The 27,891-nt window shown below is 48.9% G+C and overlaps 2 protein-coding genes across 4 annotated transcripts in view; one reads left to right on the forward strand and one right to left on the reverse strand.

The window, feature by feature from the left end:
- Nucleotides 1-27,891, reverse strand: part of LOC121595992 (protein O-mannosyl-transferase TMTC2) — a 159,137-nt gene that overhangs the window by 66,000 nt on the left and 65,246 nt on the right. For all 3 annotated transcript variants that reach the window (XM_041920520.1, XM_041920521.1, XM_041920522.1), the window contains 2 exons: nucleotides 20,462-21,017; nucleotides 2,976-4,770 (listed from right to left, as the gene is read on the reverse strand). In XM_041920520.1, coding sequence (XP_041776454.1) covers nucleotides 2,976-4,770; nucleotides 20,462-21,017 — 2,351 coding nt within the window. The remainder of the gene's footprint in view (nucleotides 1-2,975; nucleotides 4,771-20,461; nucleotides 21,018-27,891) is intronic.
- On the forward strand, nucleotides 16,808-19,949 carry LOC121595994. The gene is made up of 2 exons (XM_041920523.1): nucleotides 16,808-17,065; nucleotides 17,381-19,949. The coding sequence occupies exons 1-2, from the start codon at nucleotides 16,810-16,812 to the stop codon at nucleotides 19,567-19,569; spliced, it is 2,445 nt and encodes an 814-aa protein (XP_041776457.1). The 5' UTR covers nucleotides 16,808-16,809; the 3' UTR covers nucleotides 19,570-19,949.

Below are 27,891 nucleotides of genomic sequence, written 5' to 3' on the forward strand. Positions count from 1 at the left end.
TTTGGTTGACCGGGCGCAAAGCTGGGAATCATTCCGATGTCATTCCTCGGGCAAACTGTAAACAGCGAACAGCCAGCAGCGAAAAAAAGCGAAAAACATTAAACTTCGAGCTGTCATTTATCAGTTTTCCCGGCAATGGAGCGACGGGGGAAAAAATACAATCACACACACGCACACACTCTGCCCATAAATACCAGTCTGTTGGTGGTCAGTTGGTAATTTATCATATTTTTTGCCCTTTTGGTGTGTTTTGATACCATTCGTTCTTCCTTCTCACTGCCGCATTGCCCAAATCGCTACTTGTTACACTCACGCAAATGGTCCGGCAATGGACAGCAGTAATGTGTAACGACCGTTTTCGTTTTCATGCTGATTATCCCTTTTTTCCCGAGCTTTCCACCGGGCTTGCTGGCTAGCTTGGGAGTGTGATTAATCAATTAGGATGCCGGATTCAGATTTATTAGTTCATAAAGTATGCACCACCACAATAACCGGGCACCTCGTTTGCCGGGCGTCACACTGTTGGCTACTGGTGGCTCCTGTAGATTATGTGTTTTTCACTGATTAACTGTGATGGTGGTGATGGTGGGTGGGAAGTTAATTTAAATTACATTAACAAAACGGAACTGGACAGAGCGAGAAGTGTAGAATTTAATTTGGCTTTTTTTAAAGAATTGTTCTTCGAAATAATTCTTTAATTTTATTGATAACTATCCAAGCAGTAGCCTAGGAAATAATCCAAATTCTGTCAAAATTTCAACGGATTTTTAAATAAAAGCACCCCATTTGTACCACATACCTCAAGGTTTTTGCTCTTTGACATCGATGTTTGTACATGTGTTAAGTTTATATTTCTATTCTACCGATTTCTCACTGGAAATTACGTCAAATGTTTTAGAGAAATTCCGATTACAAGGGAAAACATTCTCAAAATTTGATAACGTTGAAGCAATGTTAAGCAACAAAGGCTTCAATTGTCAAAAAATAATTAAAAGAGTACCTAAAAGTGAATAATATTTAAACTATAAATATATAAATCCAAAAAAAGACCTTGTCTTAGACTTTCCAATCTCTTAACCACACCCTCTCGAACACACCAATCTACTACATACGTCTGCACTCTTTCAAAACGCCTGCAAACTCCGTAAAAAATGTGCCCATGAAACCACGAAAGCGGCTTCATTTTTCTTTCACACCAACACCACCACCGACTGATGCTGATGTGGCCCATCGCTAACCATCCTGATTTATGCCGGCCCATTACCCGGTTAAGCCACTACCGACGCTTTGCTTTACTCAAATACTTCTCTCCATCTTCCCTTTCCTCGTCGCCAAAAAGTCAATCAATTTTCACCTCACCTTGCAAAGACACTTGAGCGTTCTTTCGGTAAGCTCGGCCGGGCGAAAAATAGCACCAAGCTCCTTCCCCAGGAAGCTTACTGCACTCGAGACGGAAACGGGAGAGGGCAGCAGGGAATGATTCCCATGCCTTCCGAGCGAATGATTTCTGCGGCTTTGTGCATCTTTTTGCTGCCAGGAGCTTTGTTTGGAGGCAGATTTCGTACACCAGCGAAATCATTTTCGCTAACAGAGCAAGCTGCTGGTGTGTGTGTGTGGGACGTTGGTAACACATTGGTGTGATTCACAGAACGACGATTCCCGTGCGTGTTAGAAGCACGCAAATGGCGCAGAAGCTTTTTGTCAGAAAAGCCGAAGAATAAATCGCCCACTCTGATTGAAATGGAAGGCTTCCGTGAGTGTGTGTGTTTGTGTGCTTTCGGTCGCATCACAATCGGTTGACGGTTTGGTTAACATTTATTGAAGCAGAAACACAATTCGCCCCTTTTGTGCACATCGCTTGCCGTGTACTTGTTTGTATTTTTGACGCTAGCACAATTTAATTTGACCCTTAAAATGTTTCCCTTTAAAAGCAGTGTTCCTGCCTCACTATTTCTTTTACGCTCTTTCCAACGACCGATATGTTCCAGCTGTCACATGGTCTGAGACAATTCAATTTAATTTTCCCATCCCACCGCGTTGCGACGAATGGACAAACGGTGGATATTGAATTTAGATCCCATCCGCGTAATCGCACAGGCCCTATGTTTGCCCAAAGCGAGCGGAGGAGGGGGGTGGGGCTGTAGGTGCAGGGACGGAGGGTCACAAATTCCACTAAAGTTTACATCCCATTATGCCAGCGCGCCTCTGGTGCGCTTGTGTGTATTTGCGCCGCGTGGGCCCGGGTGTGCTTAGGCTTATTTATCTCCGCGCAAATGATCGTTTGTCGTCGGGCTGGGGTGACTTGTTTTTTTTTTCTCTGCTCCCCCTTTTTTGAACATCACATAATGTTATCTGTGCCATATAACATTGCTCTTCCTACCCGTCCAGCCTTCACTGTTTAATGGAGCTTCTTTTAGTTCCCTCTCGCTCTTTCTCGGCTTTTTAAACACACACCCGCCATTTAATCGAGCCTTTTTCTTTGTCGCAGTACGCTAACAAAAAAAAAAAAGAAAAAAAACCATGATGGCCAGCGACGTACACCAAAGCTCGCCATCTTCCCAACCCGGGGCTGCCGTTGAAAGATTGTAAATTTTTTAAACCCACCCAGCAGACTACTCCCGCTTCCGCGGGCACCATAAATACGCTCGGTGTACACGCTTGAATCACTTTAAACTCTCATAAAATGCTTATGTCAATGGGCGCGAGCGGCACTGCTTAAAGCGCACATAAGCGGAGACAGGACACTTCACGATGGAAGCAAACGCCTCCTGGCCTGTGTTTCGAGAATGTTGGAAGGGCAACAACAAAAACAGAGGAAGAAAAACGTTAAAATTTATCTTTTATCGTGCCGCGCGTTCGTCTTTATGTGTGACACTTGAACGCAAACGGTCGGAAATTTCCGCAAAAAGAACCTTGAAGTTTAAAAAAACAAAGGGTTTACCAAATGGCGGTTTTTAGGGGCCTTTTCTACCTACCTTTCGGGGGATTGACCGCGACAGCGCTCCGGAACAGGCTTTCCTCGTCCGCCCAGTCCCGATTGCGGCGCACCGTTTTGGCGCTGTACGCGATCAGCAGCACTCCGACGCACACGAGCACGAGCTGTCGGCGCCGCGGGCCGAACGGTTTCGTGCTCCGGCCCGCACGGCCACCCCTACTGGCTGTGGCCGGCCGGGAAGCTTTGCCTGAAACGCTACCACCACCACCACCACTAACAGCTTGCACACTGACACTGGGCGCAACCATTCCGTTGGTGCGTTGGAACTTGCCGTAACGGCCACTAACACCGCTACCATTATCACTGGCCGTACGGTGGATGCTGCCGCTAGCATCATCACGCACCGCAGCACCATCACTACACACTGCACCCCCGACGGAGCGGTCACCGGGAGGCACCAGGACACTCAAACACTTGCGCATGAACGTACCGAGCCAACGGGCTGGCGGCCCGTTTCGCCGACCACCACGACCGTAGCTAGAAAGTTTCCCGCTGACCGAGGAAGCTGGGGACGAACGGCCACCGCCGCCGCTGCCACCATCAATCAGAGCTCCAGCGCCGAGCCCAACCAGCAGACAGTAGCCAACGCTGGGCAGGTACAGGATTCGCTCGGCGACGACAAAGCCCACGTAGAAGAGCAGATTGCTGGCGGGCAGGAAGGGCAGCGCGAGCAGCGCCACGGACATGAGCAGTGCGGCGGCGGGCGAGTTGTGCAGCGAGCTGCCCTCATCCGGCAGGCACGGCTCGTCCGTCGACCCGTCCGCACTGTCACCGCGCACTGAGGACGCACAGGACGAGCTGGTGGAGGAGGAGGACGATGACGACGAGGAAGATGAGGTATAGGAGGACGAGGACAGGGAGGGAGAACACATGTCCGCCGGTGCCGTAAGCAGTGTGGTGAACGGGAACGGCTTCTCCTTGGACGCCAGGGACGTCGCCCCGTCACTGACCGTCCCGAGCGGCCAGTGGCAGGCGAACTTCTTGCCGACCACCGGGCCCTGGAAGCTCTGGTTGTAGTTGATGCTGACACTGTCGTTGTTGTTGGTGGTGGTGCGCACAGTGCCTTTAATGCTGCTGCTGCTGCTAGAGCCGGCCGTCCGGCAGAAGTAGCTGGCCAGCTGGGAGGGCGCGGCCAGTGATAAATATTTGTATTCCGGCGCGTAGCCACACCCGCACATGATGGACGACAGGCCGTTGTTGTTGTGCAGCGTCCGACAGGAGCTTGTGTGATGCAGCCCGGCATCCTGCTTGCAGAGTGCACAGCCACCACCACCATCACTATTCTCCCGGTCGTCTAGCTGCACCGCGGGCAGGGAGGGCACACTGGAACCTTCCTGACCGGCACGCAACCGGGCCAGGTTCAGTTTGTTCGCAAGCTTGCGGTTGAAGCTGCTGGCGTTGGGGGTTATCTTCGATCCCGATGGACGTGCGGGCGTCTGCTGCCGGTTGACGAGCGCCCGGCAGCTGGACCACAATGCCCACCCGAGCGCCAGATAGAACAAGGCAGCCAGTGCCACCTTACGGTCGCACACGGTACCGAGGCGCGGTATCGCATCCATGCCCCAGTCGAAGCTGAGCACGTCCGGTAGCAGCAGCAGCTTGAAGTTGACCACCGGCAGGTAGGTGAAGGTGAGAAAGCGCGTCCACAGCGAACCGCTACGGGCTGTCGGATTGTCGGCGGTGGAGAAGAGCGTTGCCGGCCGGGGCAGCGTTAGCCGGCAGTGGACGATGAAGGCGAGCGACAGCGCAATGATGCCGAGACTCCGGGCCCGGTGCTGTGGAGATGTGGAGAAGATAGAGAACATTGGATTAGTGTGTCCGGAAGATGGAGGAACGGTTTTCATTTGAGCAAATAAACTGAATGGTGCAATTTTGGATCAACTTTGTAAGCGAAACAATAAACACGCTGGCGTCTGGAAAGCAGCACCCGGTCACATCTTGCAAGAATGCACGGGAATTCAACCGGCGGGAAACTGTAATGGAACTGGGAGAGCTGTACCTTTCTCAACTTTGCCCTTTTCTGAGATTGGCTTGAGATGAGCTAGGGCCACACAGCCGACACTCGCCGAGAAGCGCAAGAGCCCGCTCTAATTAAGCTTTCCGTGACCGCGCATACATATTACAAAAGCTCGGTTGCGGCAAACTAAGTAGCACCGGAGGGGAGAGAAAGAAATCGACAACAGAACCCACTCTATCGTGTATTATTTATGCAGCCTTAATTAAAGCGTAAATAAATCATCCGACCACAGCCACGTGGCAACTTTGGCATGTATATTGGATGCTCATCTTGGGTGTAGCGAGCGAGCGAGCAAGTGTTGGAGGAGCAAAAGAATTAGTTGCTGGCAACCGAACAGAGACACGATGCCGGCGACGACGACGACAAACGTCGCCGAGGATCATTGACTTTTGATGGGTTCATAATGGAGGAATAAAAAGATTCTTCATCCTCGTGCCGAAGGATGATGGAGATGCTACCCGACAGCTGGAGGTGAAGCGGAGCAGCAGTCTGGCAACGCATTTATACAGCCAATAATGTGCCCTCGTCGCAAGGTAGACGTGCGCGATGGCCGCGCAGCATCTCCGTGTGGACGGCACCGTTTGGATTATTCTATTACGGAGTCAATGTTTGTGCTCAAGTAGATTTTTATTTGCGACATATTTCTCCATCATCTCCGCTCACAACCCCCAACTCGATTGGAGTGTCAAAGTGGCCAGCAGCAGCAGCAGCAGTAGCAGTTTTCTTAGTGCCATCTTGAGAACCATCGAGCCCCATCTTCGCTTTCGCTGTGTTTGCCCTCTGGCAGCTAGCTGCCATGTCGAGGAAAGGAGCGAAACAGGTAATCGATTGATGGTGGAGCGGTGGCTAGAATTCTTCGCATTCGGTGCTTTTCGATTTCCGACGGCGACGCCACTCGATGCAGTCGACAGGAATGGCGATCACGCTAATGGAATATGATGGGAAAGGACTGTTTGATGGAGTGAGCGAACCAGAGCTCAAGAAAAATGGAAAGGTTACGGTTCAAATATTGTCACCGAACAGGTGCCTGTTGGGACGTGAGTTGAATTTATGACGACTTGATTCGGCATAGCGAAGTGAAGAGTGGGCAGTATTTCTTCAAGAAAGCTCCACAGACACACACACACACACACACACGCACTCACACAACACATCGGAACAACCAGAGAACGAATGATGAATGCATGTGTCTGGCAGGTTGGAGTTAGCGTAGCTTTATGGCTGAACTTTTTGACCTCGTGTCTGAACATTTCTTAGAAAGCTTTTTTTCGGTAAAATTTCTGGCACCAAATACCCAATCAAAAGCATCAAAAACAGCATTTTCAACTTCGATCGTTTTGATGGGTCCAAATTGACGTTCTTCCAATAGTGGGAGAGGGAAGGGAGAGCTTTTAATTTGCCATCTCACCCACGACGATCCAATCTCGCGTGTTTTGCAGTAACCAATTTCGCAAGCAACACAAGAAGATGAGCAAAATTCTTTCTGTTCCAAGCAGCGCATCAAAAGTTGAACGCATCCCATTATTAGTGCTACGCCCCCCTTCCCTTGTTCTTCTTGGAAAACGGGAGTTTGTGTAAAAAGTTGGGTGGCAAACTTGGCTAGATGGACGGCGATAGTTTATGGTGGCTAATTTATTTGCTCAACTGCTGGAAGTTTGTGTCCAGCAGCCGTGGAGCAAGGAGTACGGGTAGAATTTTAGAATAGTTTCACCCAAGAAACCACTCAAAAGCTCTTGGCTAAGGTTCGGTGGCTTCGGGGGGAAACTCAGTCCCGGGGATCTTTGGTTATCATGATACCGGACAACAACAACAACAACAAAAAACAAAAAAACAAAGGAAGCTCATGTTAAACGCACAAAAGATTCTGAATAAAAGTTTCGCCAAAGATCGTACCCGCCCAGAACCATTTCACCAATTATTCCCGATCGAACAAAAGTTCTTCTCGGACCAATTTTACCGAAACTGTAAAATTCCAAACTTCTTCTTTCGCAGCGTCGCTTTCCCTCTGCTTGCCTGGATTCATTAAGTCGGAACCTTTACATCCATCTTCGAACGACTGGGAAGTTTTGACGTTGTGTAAGGTATCTAGACACACTGAAATTCCGCTCTACTCCAATGACGCCCAACGGGCCAGGAGCTGTTGATCCGTTTTCTGGAGCAGCAAGACAGACAATCTTTGAATAATTTGATTTCATCCCATTGTGTTATCCCCCTGCCACGGGCAACCCGATTCGATCGAAAATGAAATCGAATCCCACCACGAGTTCTTCCCCTGCCAGGTTCCGGCTACCCACGCGTGCCACTGTTGAGAATGGAACAATAAAAACTAAATAATAACTATTCTATTCTAACTTTCTGCAAACCTTCTCCCCGGCACTCGGCAAACGAATCCGCCCCACGCTCGAATCAGCGTTGATGAGATGAGAAAAGTTGCCTAACTATCTCGGTTTTCTCGGTGTGCGGAAGGGCGGTGGGAGAAAGGCTTCACAATTTCGAGTTTCGAGATGGAGTGAAGCAGTATTTACGCTTATTTTCTTCCCGAGCAATCTTCAGAACGGTTCGGTTTCCATTTCTTGTTTGTGATGCCGTTGTTTTGCTGCCCCGCAATCATTTAAAGATGCTTGCCGAGCATGAAGTTTGAGCTTGGGATCATTCCAGTAGAAGTACACTGTCGGCAATGCCGGGCGACAAGGCTAGCTTACAGTTTGTGTGCTAAAGTCCCGGGATCTTGTTTTGCATTTGGATTGTTATACTCTGCTCTCATTGCCCGTGGCAGAGAGCAGAGAATGCAGAGTTTCCTCGAGGGCAGGGTTTTGTTTTATTGGAATTGTTTACAGCTACACGCTCCGCCAGTTGAAGAGAATGAAATGAAGCGAATAGAATGGTTATTGGAAAACTGGTTGTTTGAAGTTTGAGTACGTTAGATGTTTAGTCAAATCGTATAAGCGTTTTATGTGTAACTTAGATAAAAATCAATCAACATACAAGATCCCTAGTTTCTGTTGTTCGCATTGTTTAAAGTTGATCAACTAAATGGTTCACAAGGCTGCCAAAATCCATCTGTACGCTATCTAGCCTGTAAAATCTGGGAACCTTTTCGCCAAAAGCAGCCTCGTTAAACAAAGGTGGCGAAACTCTTTCGACCCAGAAACGGAGATCTGATCTGTAGCTGCTTTTGCAACGTTTTTTGTTTGCATTTTGTATCACTCGGTGAATAGTGTCACAGTTCCATTCACCGAAACGAACAAGAATAGGGACTGAGAAACAGTATCTCTACCGATCGATTGATGGTTTAGGGCACACAGTCAACCGACCATCGTTGCCCGTCGTTCCACCCTCATTGGGATGAAGTTTCAATTCATTTCGGTTTCCCATCGGTCTGCATCAAATTGCCAATTAGTTGTAAAGGCTCAACGGCATTGGTTGGCGACGGAGCTGCCTTCCTGTCTCGAGATGGCTGATTAGTCGAGCGGTAGCTTTATTGTAGAGGAAAAGTTTCGTGTTCGATAGTGGGAAAGCACTCACTCACTCACTCACTCACTCAGTGTGCTCCTGGATGGCTGAATAAGCTTCGACCGTCGGAGCATGGGATGGTTAAAAAATAATTGTAAAACTTGTAAACTATCCGCCTTTATCAGTAGCTAAAAGTTTATCCTTCAGCCGGCAAATTGAATTCTGGGCTCGGGCCTAGCGCTTTGAGCGCTGAAGGCTATCGGCACCAGGGCCTGTGATTGTGAACTAACGGGCCGGGAGGACTCATTCGTTCGGTGGCTCAGGAGTTGTTGATGCAGCAAAAGGACAGAAGGGAAACGTTGAGGCGAACAATTACTTGGAACGAAATTGAGCCGTTGACGGAGAAGCAGCAGAGGCTGCAATGAAACTATTTCAATTTCACATGCAGTTTATACAGAAGTGTAGTATTAATGAAAGGGGAAAAAAACTTCTCTAATTAAGGGATTATTTTTACTTGGCTGGAAAATTATACCTTAAAGTTGTATTATTAGTTCTGTAACAAGCGTCAAACCATGCTTGTTCCAAGTCCTGCGTCCCTATTTATCGGTCGTTAACCGTTTAGTTCCTCACTCAATGCATCATCTATTATGCAAACCGGAAAATGCAATTGTGTACCATGCCGTTTAAGCTATTATCATGATTAGCACCATCTACTGAGCGGCTGAAAGAGCTCAATCAAAAAGCGCCAACAACAAAGATCGTCAGATCACCGATAGCGCTGATGCTGTTGATGATGATGATGATGATGATGTTGACGGAGATGATTGTGCAAACAGCATTTCCATTTGTAACCATTTTTCATCCATCTCCTACACGCCGGCAAACTCATTCTAAACGTCTGGGAATGGCATCGGCATCACATGGCCTTTGCTTGGGAAATTTCGCATTTCCTAGCTTCCGGTTCCGATGCCCGCTTCGCCTTTTTTATTCGAATGCAGTGCGGCGAGATAGAACGAATGAAAGTAAATGGTAAAGTCGACCGCAACCGTACCGTACAGTAGGTGGAAAAAAACAACGGCCACTGAGCGATGACGATGGTGTAGCATCGATCGCTAACGAGAGCAAACCCGGGGGGGAAGTGAATTTCTTCGGAAAGCAGTGCGGCTTTGCGGTTGATTTCGATCAAACGCCCTTTCAACATTCCGTCCCGGCGCATTCGTAGGTTCGTTTCTCTGGTCCCTTTTTCAATTGCCTCTGAGCCCTCTGAGGCTCATCCCTTGTGCTCACCACTGCCACTAATCGCCGATCGAAATGGTTGATTCAGGAAGATTATTTCTGCTGTGGATTGAATTGATTTCACTAGTGGCGAGCAGAGGTGTAACGCGATGAGGGTGTTGCTTTTGTGGTTGAAGCATTTTTCCGCTCATATAAATGTAGCCAGGTTCGGAGAAGAGACGAGCTCAAGTGAACAGATCGGTTATGGGTGGAGTTATAGAGGTTTTGAAGTGTACAAGAATAGAATCTTTATAATCAAGGATCGTCTAACAATCATCTATAAGCGTTTGGTGGTAAGCAGTGTTCAAGATGGGTTGTTTGAAGAATACAATTAGAAATTTAACTGAGTTTGTTATGTTTTTCAACTGAACTAAAGAGCTTAGTAGATAAACAAAATCAGGAAGTTGCTGTTACCTGTTATTGATTACGAAGCGATTGAAATCAACACATTTCGAAACGCCACTGTTTGAAGCACACAAAATGACTAGAATGCACCATATATCTGCTGGCTTGGAGGATTCCGAACGCAGCATTTGCTCTCGAAACGACTCCAGCCCCCATATTTGCGAGCTTTCCGTTTCGTGGAAAGCGTTTTCAAAGGAATAAGTTGAAGCCGTTTGGGTAAAAATAGCTCCTTGATTGCTGCTACAGCCGTACCGAGACCCGTGCTGTAGATCCTGTAACGTTCCGGATTCCACAACATCCTACGCTACGCGTTCCACAGAAAATCTATCTTCACAGCACACCATACCCGCATACACCAACCCACCGAGAGACCTTTCACACTGTCTACAAATAGCTCGCCTCTAAGGGAAACCTTGTTTTGGTGAAATTGTTTGACAGTTTGAGGTTTCCGTTCATTCTCCGTAGCGCCGGCACACACCGTGAAGAAAGCCCCGAAAGTTTGAACCTTTTGCGATTCATCCGATCCGCAGCCGCAGGTGGGGGCGGAGACAGGTTGCACCAGCCGGCATCAGCACTTCTGACAGCGCTTCCAAAAAATGATAAAATGTACGGTTTCCTGCTTTTGGCTACTTTTGGCACCAGGCCTTTTTCGTCAATGTGGGAGGTTTGGTCTGCCAAACTCTGCAGCCCCCCGCAGGGCTGCAGCCAAAAAGGGTTCACACAAAATTCGAACCACAAACCGAACCGACGGCGTGCGAAGGTAGACGCGTAGCAGGCATTTAAACCGTTTATCCGGTGTAAAAAGATTACGCATTAACGGGGTTGCGGAATGGACTGTGTGGGGGTTTACACTGATTTCTTTTTATTGAAAGATTTTGGAGCAAAATATAAATGGCACGTTCGACGAACGAGCTTTGGCATTTCAGCAATCACATATTGGTAAGAGCAGGGAGTCAAAGCACTTTATGCGTTAATCTGGCTGATCGGGAAAGTTTAGCGTCGGATTTACTGTATACGATTTTCATCGTTCTTTTGTTGAAGATGACACTTACAGATTACTTTAAACGGTGAAAAAAGATTTATTTTACTTGCTGTTTAGACGTTAAAAATTACTGCTTGCTGTGCAAATTGCATACTTTTGGGCGGTTTTGTGCTTCAAATCTAAATTATTATTTTCGCTACACAATTTGCATTTGAGATTTCACACGCCTGGAGTTTTTTTATCTTTTGTCTCCGGAAACTAATAATATACACATTCGCTTTTCCTAGACAGAAAAGATTCGTAAATGAAGGTGAAAAGCGGTAAACAACTCTTCGCATCATGCTCTGTTTGTACGTACATGCTTAACATGCCACTCCAATCTCGAAAGACTTTGTTATCATCTCAACCAAGCAAGCAAGCTCTCCATCATCACTCTTCAAACCCATCCAACACTCCCTTCCCAAGCGTTCGAGTGCTTATGCGATCGATTTTATTCCTTTTAGTCCGCTTTGCCCGTCTTGTCGCTCGCTCCACGCCTGGGGGAAAGTATTAAGTCCAGCTGGTAGTCATTAGTCAACGGTTTCTCCGGCCAACACGGAGCGGAGATACTATAGCCGGCGCGCAGATAATGTTGAATGGGGAAAGAAACGGCCCTTATGGTGGGTGTACTGTGGCGGTACATTCGCGCCACACATAACACACAAAAAACCCCAAGAAAAGAACGCTAAGAGCTTTCGCGCTGGATAAAACGGAAAGCCCTAGCTCGAGAGGATCCACTCGAGGCTGGCGAGAGGATGAAAGTGTTCCCCCTTTGCAGCCCGCATAAACCTGTGATGGTGGAAAAAGTTTCACCCTACCAGCCAGCGACGGGCTAACGATGGGCAGCAGCACCTTCATCATCGCTATTATTGTGATCATCGTCTTCGACAATCGTGTCGATTACGGTGAACGGAGAAGCGCGCAGGTGTTGTGCTCGTTCCCTGTTGCTGTGCACCCAATCAAGCGCCCAACAACAGCAGGGTGGAGACTGTGGCTGTGGCGTTCGAAAGCCAGGCATCCTTGGAATGGGCATCTCTCCAGCTCTCCAGGGTTGTAGTAGGAGGAAGCGTGTTGCGTTTGCAGAGCGTGGCGCTTGGAATATTAATTTCGCCCCGTACCCAACATAAAATAGTTGCTCCGCTGAAGGGCCACAAATCGATTGGTGCAGTGCAACGCAACTGGTGTCCCGGTATGGCGAGGCTCTGGCGAGGAGTGTTGATAATAGGGAGATGTTTTTCACCCTTCATCTGGTGCGGGCAACACAAAAACGCCAAACAGGTGGACCAACTTTTCCCATAATCAACGATGAAATCCCGGTAAAGTGGAATTCATGAGCTCCAAATGGGTGAACTTAAATTGACGTACTCGTGCACCGTCTTTCTCGCGTTCTCTTTGCTTGCTTTGAACGTTGAACCACATTAAGTATGCAATCGCGTGTTTCAACCTTCGCAGGCACCATCAACGGTGCTTTGCCCAAAACTGCTTTCACATCTTACAAAATGGAAAAGGAGAGCGAAAAGTCACTTTAAAAAACACACAGACACAACATCATCTCTTGTCAAATGTCGCATTCAATACGCCCGAACTCACGCCCGGTTCGATGGCTGTAGTTGGAAATGAGCTCAGGATATTAGATGCCTCCAGCACTGGTGAGTCCCCAGCTTTGGTATGTGCATCGTTCCCTGAAGAAAAGCTGTGTCCTCCGGGTCCCAGAGAGCACAGACTGGGAATCGAAAAGTTGTCACTAGTCTATTTGCGTTCCGCTTGTAAATGCACGTTCCATGTTTGCCAGATTCTTGATTGGATTCGGGTAGCAGGGCAATGGAATTGACACATTGACACAAGCCTGCAAGATGGGGTGTGGAGAGAAAGGGACGCACTGCGCGAGATTTGCATGGTGTGCATTTTAAATTGTAGCTTCGTGCGAGAAGTTCGTGAACAGCACAGGACATCAAACACGACGGAAAGTGGGAAACTCTATGCAACGAACCAACCAGGACCGTTGTTGCACTTTAGGTTGCATTAATGATTTTAAATTCTGCAAAACTTTAAGTTGAAAGCGTAATTAAAAGCAACGTTTAAGCTCGCCCGAACTCCTAAAGAAAAACACCCAAATGAGTCTTTCCACTGACAAAGCTGTACAAATCCGTCCATTATGTTCCGTCCTCAAAATCCCACTCAATCCAGGACACCTCGCAGAAGGGACACGATCCGATCCGTGTAAGCCAAATCCAGTCAATAGTGCCGGCATCATCTAGTCCACCATAAATCGCTTCATTTCAAGACACAGCCGGCCGGCCGGTCAAACGGGAACACACAATGGAATGCACTGCCTCGTGCGAAACCCGTGATCGTCAAATGGTTCGCAACGACCGACCGACGGACCGATTGATCCGAAACGGATGGAAATAAATCTGTTTACCAGGAACATTCAATTCCGTGCGTGTGCTGGTGTGTGTTTGTAGTAGTATGTATGCAAGCAAGCTCACGTCTCCGTAACGGCAAGCGAACCCCGTCTGCCGAGAATAGCTTCTTTTCAGCTGCACCAGTAACAGCAGTAGCAGCAGCAGCAGCAGCACGACAACACACCAGACAGAAAGGAATTCCGATCGGTGCAGGCTGTCGCTCGACTTCGTTGCACACGGTCGGAAGTTATTGTGAGAAGGCGTGTACCCCCCGGGGTAAGGTGCGTCATATACTACCTTCTGGCGTGGCAAAAAAAGACCAACGCGTCCTTACACGAGCACACGACGCTCCAAATTTATCACAATTCCCACCGGGTGCCAATCTGCATCCGGTGGAAGTGAATGGAAGAAATGCCGATAGGAGAAGAAGAAGAAAAAACGCACGTTTAAATTGCATACCGAACCAAACACACGACTCCGATTGGCATGGAAAACACAAAGAGAACACAACACACACACACACGAGCATTCGAAAGAAAAACATCAACCAAACTGTAGACTAGCTCAGGTTCAAACTACCGGACGAGTCTTAGTCACTTCCGAAAAAATAAAACAAATAAAAAAAAAAGGCGAGGGAACAAAAAAAAATGCAGCACTCGAACCGAACCTGGGAAAGCGAAGTGAAAGCAAATATTTGAATGGAGTTAAATTCACGGTTGTTCACCGAGAAAGATGATTGTAAAGTATGCCCGGTTCCGGTGTGTGTTTGTGTGTGTGTGTGTGTGTGTGTGTATGTGTATGTGTTCCTTTCCCTTTGGACCTCCTTCGTTTCCTGCGATCGATTTCGACATCTCACCTTTGGCGCTGTTCAGTTTATACACGGTGAGTTCGTGCTGTTGGTAGTACATTGCTTGCCATCAGCCTCAGACACACAGTGAACCAGAGTGAGAGAGCGTGCGGCATCATTGGGCTGCTTCTCGGTTGGCATCAGGCACTATCCGGATCAACCCGCGCCACCTCCTCCCGACGTGGTCCTTCGCCAGCTTTCAGCTTCTAGATTCTGGACACAAACACAAAAGCATCGGTTGCAGCGCACTTGATCAATGGTGCCGTTGATTATTCCTCCGGAATGTGCTCTTCGTGTCCTTTCTTCTCTGTATGCTCTCCACCGCCCGGTGCTCGAGTGCTCGTGGTGCCTGTTTTTTGTGTGTGTGTATTTTTTTCGTACTTCCAACTTCATTCCTACCATTCCATCCGGTGATTGGAGTTCGCTATCTGGCTATTCCCGCAGCAGCAGCAGCAGCAGCAGCAGTAGTGGTTGTGCCGTCTTTTTCCTTTTCTCCTCCATTTTGTTCGTGCCAGTGTCCTGAAAATGGCTCCAAAAGGTTTTGAATAGTTTCATTCAGCTGTCGCTATCATCTTCATTCCGTATCCGCTCCATTCCGAGCGGATGAGCAAATATAACATCCGCACGTACACAGACAGGCAGGACAGGGACGAACGAAACGAAACGGCGTGGTAAAAAAAAATCCGGCAAACCACCGACTTTAGGAGTGCACAGTGTGTGAGAGGGGTCGGAGAAACTCACGTTTATATATCCTGTTGCATTACCTTTTTTACCCGCGTGCCATCGAGGTTCGAGGGTTGCGCCTGCGAGGGTGGCGGTGTTTGTTTGTTTGAGAAGAATATAGAGTTACTACTTTTGAATGATTTTGATTAACGGCTCGCCGTGCTCGGCTTGGGGAGTGGCAATGGACGGCTGTTTGCCCCGTCCTGGGGGAGGGGTTGCTCCAGGCTGTTGAGGAACCTTCAATACGTGATTTATGTACTTCCTCCTGCGTGAGGTGTTTTGCTGCAAAGCAGCAGGATGCTGCAAATAATGTTATCCACGTGTAATGAGATGTGCTTTTGATTCACGTTTCACAGGGAAGAAACAACAACAACAGCAACTATGAAAATGAAGGGTTTTTTCAACATTATTTTCCATTGATAAAAGCTTGTGTGGTACAATTTTTCTTTCAGAATTCTTCCCCTGTCCGTTATGTATGGCAACCATTGGGATTGTAGAGTAGACTGTACCTGCCAGCATCCGTCGAACGCCGGTTGTCTGTGTGCGGCCACTTCATGCTGCCAATCGGGTGCAAATGGGAAAGATACCACCGAAGCCACCTTGCCACATTTGTGCTTTTGTGCACCGTCGGTGCTGTCTTTTGAATGCATGCTGCACCATTTGCCTGCAGCCTCAGTCCGTGTTGTGGCGTGTGCGAGAGTCTGTGGTATGCGGTGTTTTTGCATGGTGACATTTTATCTGTATTTTGTTGTTGTAGAATGGAATGCAATGGAATGGACAATGTTTCGCGAGTGGATTTTGCTCTTTCTGAGCTGAAGCTGCATCGCTTATTGTTGTGCTGCTGGTACAACACACACACACAAACTGCGCGGAACTGCAGGGCAAAGATTTATGGGCACCAGGCGGAGGATACTGCTGTGCTTATGGTGCATTCTTCTGGCGAGCATTGGTGTGTCGTTATCCCTCTTCCCGTTATTGTTTTCATTCGCTTTGCTGAGTTTTTGCGATGCCATTTTTGCTTCTTGCTGCGTAGGTTTTGTACACGCTCTAACTATCCAACGCTCTTCGAACAGTCGCTAAAGAAGACGTTTACGGTCGGCCTACATCTTGGAAAGTGCATAGCAGGTCACGATAAATGGTCTAGACAACGGCAAAACAGTGAAAGTGTGACTGACGTGAAAGCCGCCAAGACGAAATGTTGCCTCCACACACACCCGCTCACACATACGCACACACCGTTCGAAGATACGATAATGTGATAGGCAAACAAGATGGCTCAACAATTCTCAACCTCCCGGTGACTCGTGTCTTTGGTCGCAGTTCGATGCCGTTCTCACCGGTGTCTTTTGCTGGCACGCCAATCGTATCGTTTGTTTGTCTCGCACACTCGATCGGGCGTATAATTGCTTTCTTCACTTGGCACCAGCGTGCGAGGGAATACGCGCAGAAGTCATTGCGACTGTTCCGGCGGTGATCAATATCAGTGCGACCGCAGAACGCGTCAAGTAAGGTCACAAAAGACCACAAGAGAAAGGATTTTTTTTTTTTGCGGATAAATTAAAGAGAATGATCGTGTGGTAAAAGGAAGTGAAATACGCCACCAACGAACCCAAAAGTGTTTGAACAGTAATCGATCCATCTATCTTTGCAAAAGATTGGTTGTTGGGTATGATTAGTGGTGCAATAATGGCTCAATTGCACACCTTTTATGTGCTAGTGCTTGTACTCCATGCATTGCTAGCTGAAGCGCAACAGTTTACCGTCCAGGAGGAAGGATGCCCGAAAGCAACCCGTCCACATATGACACGGTGCGATCAGTACTATCGCTGCACCGTGCTGTCAAAGGATGCGCACGTATGGGTAGCGACCCAGTGCCAGAAGGGTCTCGTCTATCTGCACAAGCTTGGCACCTGTGTCGTACCGGGTGAGTACTGTTGCTTGCACACGAAACTAGGCCAAGTCTTAAATCAGCCGTCGATCAGTTGTGCACCTATCGACTGATCTAGTTCTAAATGTGCGATAAGTGAAACTTGGCAGCTCTCTGCGCGTAGTCCAATGCAGGTCACACGACGTGATAGCGCGTTGAATGGTTTCGTGCTAATGAGACGTTAAACATGAATGAGCTCGAAGCAGCCAATGCGAGCACTAGTGAATGTGTGCGCCTCCCTAGAGCTTCTCGAATGAAAGTGGTCGTCAACGTTATGCTTACTTGGTTTTGCATTTTATTTCCCCTTCACAGATAACGATTGGGAGTGTGATCTATCGGCGGAGAGTGAACGAAATCACAGTGATGAGAATGTGTACGGAATAGATAATCTTAACGTCCCTAGACTAGCGTCAAACTCTGCCAACTCTGGCAGTGAGGAACAATCGGAGGAAACTCAGACATCCAGAACATCCAAAGAAGATCGCACCAAATCGAATGGATCATTCCAGATGGATCAGAATGATCTTGAATCAAGCGGCGATGGAAGTGGAGAACGTGATGAAATTCAAACGATCACTCCACTCATCACAACCACCACTGCCAGCACTAAAGCTCCAGGTCGTGTAACAACATCAACAGAGAGAACATCTGGAAGCCTAAACGCATTAGAGCTCGATTCATTTCTAGCGTACTACGACACGCAGAACGCGCTAAAGCTTAATACCAAACCGTCCCCACCGAAGATGAATGAGCAGAACTATCTGGACCAACTGAAGCAGATAGTGAGCCAGCAAAAGCAGCTCAACGAAATGGCGCGAATTCCAAGCAACGAGCTCTACTTTTCAAACCAACCGGCTTTTCCAGTGCAAGAGCTTATTAGAACGAAAGACCCCCAACAAGATGACACTTTATCGAAACTAAATTTGTCCCCGGGAATGCAGGAGATCATCAAGAGCATTCTGGACATCTCGCAAAAAGCGATTGCGAATCAAAAGCAAGCCCCAGTTGCTCCAGTAGCAGCACCACAAGCAAAAGAACCAATCGTGAAGCCGATACTGATACCGATCTCGGTTAACCCCGTTCCTGTACCGAATGTGCCGCAAGCGCCAACAACTACAGAGCAACCGCTTAAAGGCAGCTTTCCGTCGAACTATAATCCAACCACGCTCGGGTTGAGTTCATCTAATTGGGATCATGGTGCAATGCCACACAATGCCTTAAGAACAAACGACACTAATGAGCCACAAATGTTTCACAGCTTCCCACCGCAGCAAGTACTTTACGATGCCTACGGGAATAGTTTCGTGCCAAAGGATGCTTACCAGCCGGTGCGGGCAAGCTATCCATCTCCCACCTACAACTCGTACCTTAATCCAACGCCCCAGCAATCATCGATGCTGATAAATGACTTTCCCGCGGGCTCATATTATTCCACCAATTCCCGACCCTCCTTAAGGATTCCTCCTTCTTGGTACAGTGAACCGCTGTCATACCTGCACCATTTAAGGCCATCGTTCCAGCGCATCAATTCACCAGTTAGCGATTATGATGATAGCGTCGATGACGGGTACGATCGGCTCAAGACACCCGAGTCAATTGAATCGATTGAAGCTGACGGAAACGATGATTTGGAAAAGGATCTCCCTCTTCCCGTCAGCCGGCGGACGGACGGGGAGCAGGATGACAGCTCGCAGGAAGATGGCGACCGCCCGACCGGTGCCGATACGACGTACAAGCGCAAGCTGTTCACGCTCGGCGACGCGACGTTCGATTACGAGCAGTACAAGGACAGCATGCTGCCGCTGGTCGATGCCAACCCGAACGATAAGCGTATCTCGGTCGTGCTGTGCATGGTCGGCAGCCGGCAGCCGAACAATACCGACTGCTTCCGCTATTACATCTGCAACCCGCACAACGGTGCGTTCCAATCGTACACCTGTCCACCGTTGACGGCATTTAACAAGAACTCTCGCATGTGTGATTTAAGCTCGTACAAACCGTGCCAGAAGGCGATGGCACCGCCGGCCCTGCACCGGCCACTGCTGCGTACGCACAAGCCGGTGTCGGCGGCCGGCAGCCGGCAGCAGGTCGACCAGATCAAACACGAGCTGCGGAAGGCACAGAAGTACGTGGAAATGATACGGCTCGAGGCGAACAGGTTGCGCCGTCGGAATGGTGCATCGTCACCGTCGTCATCTTCCGGGGAGAAAGTTAATTTTCTGCCCTCGTTGGCTGACCACCGTGGTCCGGCGGCGCCCTCGAAGGGGCAGCTGCGAAAGGAGACGGCCGTTAAAAAGAAAGCGTCCACGGCAAAGCAGCCGGCGCGCAAGGTACCACGCTGCCGGCTGGAGGGTCGTATGCCGGACCCGATGGACAAGAGCAACTACTACGTCTGCCACCGGAAGAGCCCGAACAAGTTCATCAAGCTTAAGATGGCTTGCCCGGCCGATCTGCTGTACTGTGCCGATACGCAGTACTGCACACTGCGCACCAACTGCTGAGGGAGATGCATTGGGTGGGGTACACTGAAGGAGGGGGACATTGCTTATTCTACATCGATTATTTATTCAACACCCAGGGGTTAGACGAGCTGTCTGAGATGTTATGTACATGTGTAAGCCGCTGCCAAAGCGTCCGTTAAATACATTGAAGATAGGGAAATGGTGGACTGAATGCTTGCGCTTTATGTAGTTTCTAGATATCACACCGTCTCTCTTTGTCCTAACCATGTGCCGGTGAGTGTTTGTGTTCGAGGGCGTGCCACAGTGAAATAAAAAGCTTGCAAGCATTCTCCAACAATGCTCATCTCATTTTTTTGCGCATTCCCACAGCTTTCAATACAGCTTGGCCAGTTATTTTTACTATGCTGTGCTATTTTTCTCTTTTCACTGCAAAAATGTCATAAACACACGCCAGCCACGGGGAGTGGAAAGCGGCAGAAACAGTGCCCGACAAACCCTCGGAGCCGACATTCCATTGTCAGCTAACGCCTGGTAACCGGTGGAAGTAACGACAACACAGTGGAAAACAATCCACCGAACCGACACTGGGATGCAGCGGGCTTGATGGTGCTGCTGCTGCTCTTCTCGGTGCAGATTGCAAATGCCACTCGTGCTCGCTGAGTGGAAGCAGGGAGTCCCTTGCTCCTTTGCCCCGGTCCTTAGCCCACCGGTACGGTATGAGTCGTTATTTTATAGGCCTTGGTGGCATTCTAGTGGAAGCTGGACGGTGGCACAGTGAACCGGGCTGCGCGGCCCGGGGTATAAATAAAGCATATTTAAAATTAAATGTATATTCCCGGGACAGTGCGCATTCAGCCCCAGCATGCAGGCAGAGGAGAGGAGGGTCGCGAGCTGAAAAGCAGGAAGTGGGAAAGTGTGGGCAGAACCGTACCTTATCTCTGGATCCGGCGTATCCCTTTATGATGTCATAAATCGCGCAAACCACTAAAGCTGTCACGGCCGTTTCCTTGCAGAGGAGGGCAGCGGCCGCGAGCAGGACGGTGGCGGCCAGCGCCAGCCACTGCCGCCGGTCGCCCCACTGCCGCCACCGGACGTGCCGGATGTAGGCGAGCAGGGCGAGCAGGTAGAAGATGCAGCCGGTCAGGTCGGCCCGCCCGACGACGCCCGCCACCGCCTCGGTGTGGATCGGGTGGGCCGCAAACAGCAGCCCGGCGATGGCCACGCCCGACCGGCCGGCCGGCAGGAGGTGGCGGGCCAGCTTCACCACCAGCCCGGTTGCGAGCGAGTGCAGCAGCACGTTGACCAGGTGGTAGCCGAACGGTTTGAACCCGTCCAGCAGGTAGTTGAGCTTGAAGCTGGCGACGCACAGCGGCCGGTAGGAGCCGTGCGAGCCCGAGTCCACGAGCGGTGTGCCCCAGAAGTCGTTGTGCAGCATCTGCGACCAGCTGCCCGTACCGAGCACGTCCGGATTGCCAAGGATCGCTCGTCTGCAACAAAAAAGGAGAAGAGAAGTGAAGAAGAAACACGTCAGTGGGTTGGGAGTAAAGGTAGGTGCGCGATGCCGCTGCTCCGGGCGTTATTGTACACAAATACATCCACACACATACACTTACACACGCAGGCTAGATACTAACTAATAGTGCACTAATGACGGAATCGAATTAGCAGAAGACGACGCGCCAGACGACGACGACGACGACGACGGCGCTGCAATTGCATTATTCACATTCACGCGCCGTTCGTTCGATACAGAGAACCGTTCGCGGAAGAGAAGAAACACTTGCCACAAAGGAGTGAGAAGGACAGGAACTGCCCTGAAGGAAGCGGCTTTTGCGCTCATGCATATTAATGTCCGCCCACCGCCCGAGCCGATGGTTTCTAGCAGTGAGGCTCTCCACTTTATTGCCAACTCGCAAGCTCCGAGCGACTAGGAAGACGCCAGCCAAGGCGCTCGACGGTGGTCGCACGGAAACGCGCGTATGCGCGTCTGGTACGGCGAAACGACAACATTTATAAATTAAAACCATAAAGTATAATCCATGCGCATATTTGATACAATTATTTTCTCATTAGAAGCTTAAATCCACTTCCGACTGCTGAGTGTGTTTGCGTGTGTATTTGGGTGGAATGGAGTAGAGGCAATGCGAGTAGAGTATAACTGGGCAGGAGGACGTGCTTTGGATAAATACGCTTGAACACTTTTAACCATTCTCCTAGTGGAGAGAGAGATTAGGATTGGGAAAGCGGGAATCCTTCTGATTATGCTTCGTTTGTAGATTATACCACAATGTCTATACATACACACATACACACACAGAGAGATAGCAAATTTTAGAGACAGATAGCAAACTTTGTACCCACTGTAGAACGAGCGATGGTGGACGGCAAATGTTTGCCGACTACCGACTAGTGAGTAGCATTTTTAGTTGCTCCATTCTTCTGCACGATAAGATGCATGTTTATAACTGCTTCCGTACGCTCAATGTTCTGTTCATTATTAATTTCTTTCCCACCCACTAGCATGCACTAGCGCAATCACTCCCGCATCACTGGTAGTGCGTATCGTAGTGCGTATGCGGTCGCATTGTTGCACTCGCCGTTAGTTAATATCGCTGACAACGAAGCCACTTATCCGAACGCCAATCACCTCGTTCATCCCACTTTGCAGTTCATCCCGCCGCTGCAACGATGACCCAAATTCTCAACACGTGGACAACCATTCTTCAACGCAGCAGCAGCAGCAGCGGCAGCTTGTCGCGAAATATTCATGACGCGATGAAATCGACGTTATCGGTGCGCAATATACGCACCACGGCCTGTTTAGCGGTGCTGGTGAGTGAAAGTTGAGACATTATGCTGCAACCCGAACCCCTCCCCAGCCGAACCGATCCTTTCTTCGTACCACTGTCAGTGGTATGCTAAAACTAATCGATCATGCAGACTATTAACGTTCGCTTCCGTTTCATTGCACCCTGCCCCCTCCAAATGGAGGCTTTCCAGCCCACGTATGCTCCTATATTGTTCCTTCCCCTTCGGCAAAAGCAAAAGGATATGCAATTCACCAACCACCAAACCATCTTGCTGCTGCTGTTGCTGCTGTTGCTGCGAGCGATAAACCACAATGCCATCAACTTTCGCATTACGATGTACTTCAACCGTACTCCAGAGCTCGGCTTCCAAAACCGCACCCCGCACACACACACACGCGCTGCACTGCACACGATCAATTCATCACCGCTGGCACCGTGATCTCCGGCCTTCGCTGCACCCTTTGGGAGAGCCCTGGAAGTTGATAAACATATTTTATCCAACAGCTCCACCGTACACTGACGCCTACTAGCCAGGGCCAGGGCAATAATAATGGTACGCCAACAGCGCTACAGCTCTGCCTGTTGTGTGCGTGTCGTGCGTCACTAGTGCAACTGGCATATTACTTTCCGACCGTTGCTGTGATGCAAAATGGGCGAGTTATTATTTTGTGCATTTCATGAGCTTCCCGAGTTGCATCCTTACATCGCTGTCTGGCGTCGTTCTGCTTTTAACAGTGTATGTGACGGAAACCAGGGGCTTCCGGAGGGGCTGTACAGTGCCTCACAAAACCGGAACACGGTTCCAATAACACTCGTTGCGTTGTGATGTGATAAAGATTTTATTGCTTCGCTTTATAGGAAGAAAACTGAGACAAGCGACGACTACAACAAAAAAGCAGTTTCCACTCCGTTTCGTTGCAACATTGTAGGATGATAATAGGCCACCATCATCCGCTTTTGCGCGAAGTTACGCATCGTAAAACGGAATGTTGGTCCCCAAAAATGTAGCTCAAAATGACATTCAAGCTTCCGTTTTCGGAGCCCGTGGGACATTGTTTCGGGAAAAGCGTTTCCTCCGGGCGAGGGTTCCGCTCAGTCAAAATTCCTGTCCCAGGAATGCGTGATTGAAATAGCTTACCTATCCCCACACTGTAAGCTAAAGCACCCATACTCCAGATTTTTTTTGAATATGTGCGTACGAAATGGAGAAAGTCGAGCAATTGTGCGGGCTGCACACATTCTGCTGGTCAGACGGATGGAGATCCTTTACTGGTGGTCGGGTTCTATCAAACAGTGCCGCCTTCGCCGCCCCGAAAGATATGTTTACTCTCAACGCCATTGCCGTGCGGGCTAAGCTACACCACCCTCATATCGGCCTCTCGGTTCATGGAACCAAGCATGACGACGTCGCGATTTAGGAAGCTTTCCGGTGCCCTTACGGAATTTCTCCCATCAACCGGCGGTTGATGCTGTGCGTCATGACGTGATACCATCGGAGGCACAGTTTGGCGACGGTTGAAGGTTTGGTTGTGGATTTTCTTGGAGCGGTTCCACATCCCGGAAAGCCTAAATCCTCCCGCGCCCTATTGTTGTTAATGCACACGCATACAATCGGTTTTCCGTGTGCCGTTGTTTGCCGACGGCAAGATGGAAAGATAGGCTTAACGCACACAAAACCATGCACGCGCGAGTTCATTCCGTTCGGTGTGAGACCAACCCATCGCTAATTAGTTTCCAAGACTGGCTTGGGATGATGCTGATGATACGGTAGTGACAGGGCGTCCGTACTTGCGGTTTTCAATCTCGCCATTCAACCTGCTGCACCACGCCTGTACAGCGACGGACAGTTCTGACCGGGATGCGGGATCATCCTGATTTGGACGTCGTCAGTGAAAACCGCACACCGGGACTGCACCACCATTTCAAAGCGCGAAGTGAAGTCGCGCTTGGCTAGCTGCCGCTGACCAACTATAGTCCGGGGTTGAGGTTGCGGCCACCAAACCCGACAGCAAATCCCTTTCATCCACGCCAGTCAGTGTGGGCCTCCAGTGTGCCGGAATGAAGAGAATGGAACAAGAATGGGGCTGTTGTTTGTACGGAAGAACATTGAATTACCTCCCGCTTTCTGTTGCTTGTTGGTACCGCATCGGTAGCTGCACAAGTGTTTGATGTTGTCGGGGTCGTCTCGACTCGCCGCTACAAGTGCACGGTGCCATTACATTATCAACATAAATCTTGCCCGGTCTTCGGCGCCGGTCGTTCGTCTACTTCGGGGTAGTCAGAAGGAAAACTAAAAATTCAATAGACATGAAACAAAGAAACATTGTTCCTTCCCCCCCAAACGGTGCTCCAAACGCCGGATGAGAAATGAGGGTGCCTGTGAGTGCTGCATCACTGCAAACCAGCTCGCGTATTGCGGTGCGCTGACCTTATGCAAAAAGTTTGCAGCACAATTGCAAAAGACTTTGTACAAAGCCAGCCTGGTACCAGACGGTACGTACGGTGGTGAAGCTACGATACCCAACAGAAGAGCAGCTTCAGCTCGCAAGATATATGATGGCATTCAAGATTGCAAATAAATAAACACAATCACATGGTCGGTCCTTGAGCTTTGGGAAGGGAAGTACACTCGAAGGAGATTACCTTTTTTTTATTTGTTTTTGGCAGCGGATTCGAGCACCGAATGCAATCCGTTCTTGAAGAGCTTGCACAAGAGCAAAACTGGGTTTTATTTGGTTTTACATTTTTTTATACACCCACATGGTTCTGTTTTTAACCTTTTCCCACTGATTCAGGATATCGTCGGTGTTGGGTACAGGAAATAAAACGAAACAGGGCGACAAAACAAAAATCCTTTGAGTAGAAACCCTTAGATTCGGTGGTCCATTGCCATCGTCGGTGCGCCCGTCTGGTATGCTTCGAAAGCACGCGCATGGGATGTATTTTTGTAACCTTCCCCCCCATTTCCGGTGTCGCAGACGTGTCGGGAAGGTCGGGTGGCGGTGAAATTCACCTTTAAATTGACAAACACTGAAGCAACAACGAACAGCACAACGGATGTCGAACACGGACCAAACGGGGCAAATGTTTGTCGTTTTCCAGCTTTGTTTTCTCTGGGCAGAGGCTGTAGGGGATTATTTGAAGGATTTCGGCAGGTTTTCGCTTTTGGAGCTGTTTTTTCTTCTTCTTCTTTTGTTTGTCAGTTACTGGGCAAACAATCTGGGCAGGAGACAAGCAGATCCGGATGCACCGGAGGATACCGAAACCGGACGCTCGGGCTGACGGGTTTCCCGTGGTTGGGGAGTACAAAAAGGAAATGGTTCCCAAATGGATGGAAAATTAGCACCGTATTGCCGCGTGGAGAACCGGGCAGATGCTTTTGGTGGGAGGCGAATGTGATAATACTTTCGGGCAGATGGTTGCCGGTTCGGACTTTAAACTGTTGCTGCTGGACTTGGTATGGTTGGGAAGAATTTGAAGCCTTAAAGCCACATATTTGAAGAGTACTGGTTGAAGAGCTACGAAATTTAACATTAGTTTAAGATTTTTCAAATCCAAACTGGAACGATCGCTGAAGAGGATGATGCTCTGGTCGAATTTCAAGCATCTCCGAAACCTTAAGTACACAGTATACACTTAGCCATTAAACTTGAACCATATGCTTTGTGTATTGTTTGCGCTGCCCAGGCAATGTCTGTAAATCGAGCGCCCCATTTGGCCATTGTTGTGCAAAGTGTGGGCATGAAATAGCGAACCGTCAGCGGTCCTGCACGAGTCCACTTCACCACTTAGTGGCGTAATCTAAAACGTTGCTGGCCGTGATTAGATTCCACTCGAAACTGTCAATGATGCATTACGGTGTAGTCTGTTTCGACGTTTAAGGTTTGCTTTCTTCCCCTCCTCGGCCACTCCTTAGTTAAATGCTTTGCCCGTCCTTCGCCCTCCTTCCAGGGATGGTCATTTTTGCCGTCTAATGCTGGCCGGACCAAAAAGTAAGCCATTGGGTGTACAGGCTGAGCGGGGAGCAGCAAAAAGCAAAAACCAATCCCCCGGCGATGGCTTTCGGGCGCGTGAGGTGGTGTTGGTTGGGCCGACGGTCCATTTCATGAAGCTAATAGCCCTATCCTAGAAATCTGGACGCTGTTGTCGTTACGGGAAAGAAATGAAAGGGACGGTTGGATGGCAAAAAAGACGTCCCCGTTCCCATTTGTTGCCCGTCTTGGTTGTTCCCTCGCAACGAGAAGAAAAGGCGGCTGTCAAATGCAGTGAAAATGAGACGCTAGGCTAAAGAGGAAAGCAAACAAGATTTATGGAACAAGCAAACGTCCAAAGGGGGGTGGGCGGCCCACGAAACCCAGGAACAGTCTTGGGCACTGCTCGAAAGATGGAAGGGTTCGTCTCGGACGCGTAAGATGGACGGTTTATTGACCAAAATGAGGTAATGGAGCCTTGGGAATGGAGCTACTGCGCGCACCGGTTTGATGTACGGTATAGATGAACCAGAGTTGAAGCTGTCGCTTGATAATGATGCTCATAAATCTGTCTCCCTTCCGTCTCCCTAGAGACAACCCGTCTCAAGCCCGTGCGGGACATTGTGATGGAGTCTGGGTAACCATTCATTGGTGATGCTTTATAGCAGTGAGCTTCCTGTTGCTTCCTGCGCCGGCGCTTCGTACTGTTTTGTGTGGTTAGTTTTTACACCTGTACGTGTGCTTTACGGCTGAGAAAACTGGTCGGTTCCTGCATCGAGCTCGGTGCCAGCAACTGACTAACGAGTTCTTTAGAAGCTTTAGGGTTTGCAATGATGATGATGATGATGATGATGACGATATCTTGCACGGATGCAAACCATTCCTTTTTCCTGCTGAAACTCAGACCATTATCATTTCAGAAACCCTTCCGGAAGACGTCGGGCAAGAACCCGAGCCAAGTTGTTGCACCCTAAGCTGTGAGTTGTGGTTACACATTGGGAAGCTTTATATAGCTATTGCAAGTGAGTAACACACACATACATATCTTCAAAGTTCTTTCCATAATCTCTGTTGAAGCTAAAGCGTTAGGTGAGATAAAGCCGTCTTGCAACTGGACTTAAGATGCAGCGTATCGTCACTGCACTAAAGATTGATGTAAGGATACAGTAGAAAGGAAGATAACTGAGGAAGGAAAAGCATGCTCTTGGCTACGATGCCAAAACCAAATGCATCTAATCTTACCGGTAAGATGTATGGAAGGAATTAAAACGAGAGGACGGCTCATATCTTGTGCAGCGAAAGGTAGTTGTGGTTGCAAAGTAGTATGTATTGTAGCATCATGTTTCAGCCAGAAATCAGCAAGAATTACAACATCAAATTTAAGCTTTTTGCTGTTTTAAGACTTGCCTAATGGAGATGAATAGTTTTCGTCCAAAGATGGAGAGGATACAAGAAAGACGATACCAAGACTCAATGTCTAGCATGGTGAGGACTCGATAGGAATTTTAGTGTAGTTAGTGTAGGATTCGGTTAGTTAGGATTAGATGTAGGAGACAGGATTCAATATGACAGTCAATTGT

This window comes from Anopheles merus, chromosome 3R, assembly GCF_017562075.2.
Source record: "Anopheles merus strain MAF chromosome 3R, AmerM5.1, whole genome shotgun sequence".
Taxonomy (NCBI): domain Eukaryota; kingdom Metazoa; phylum Arthropoda; class Insecta; order Diptera; family Culicidae; genus Anopheles; species Anopheles merus.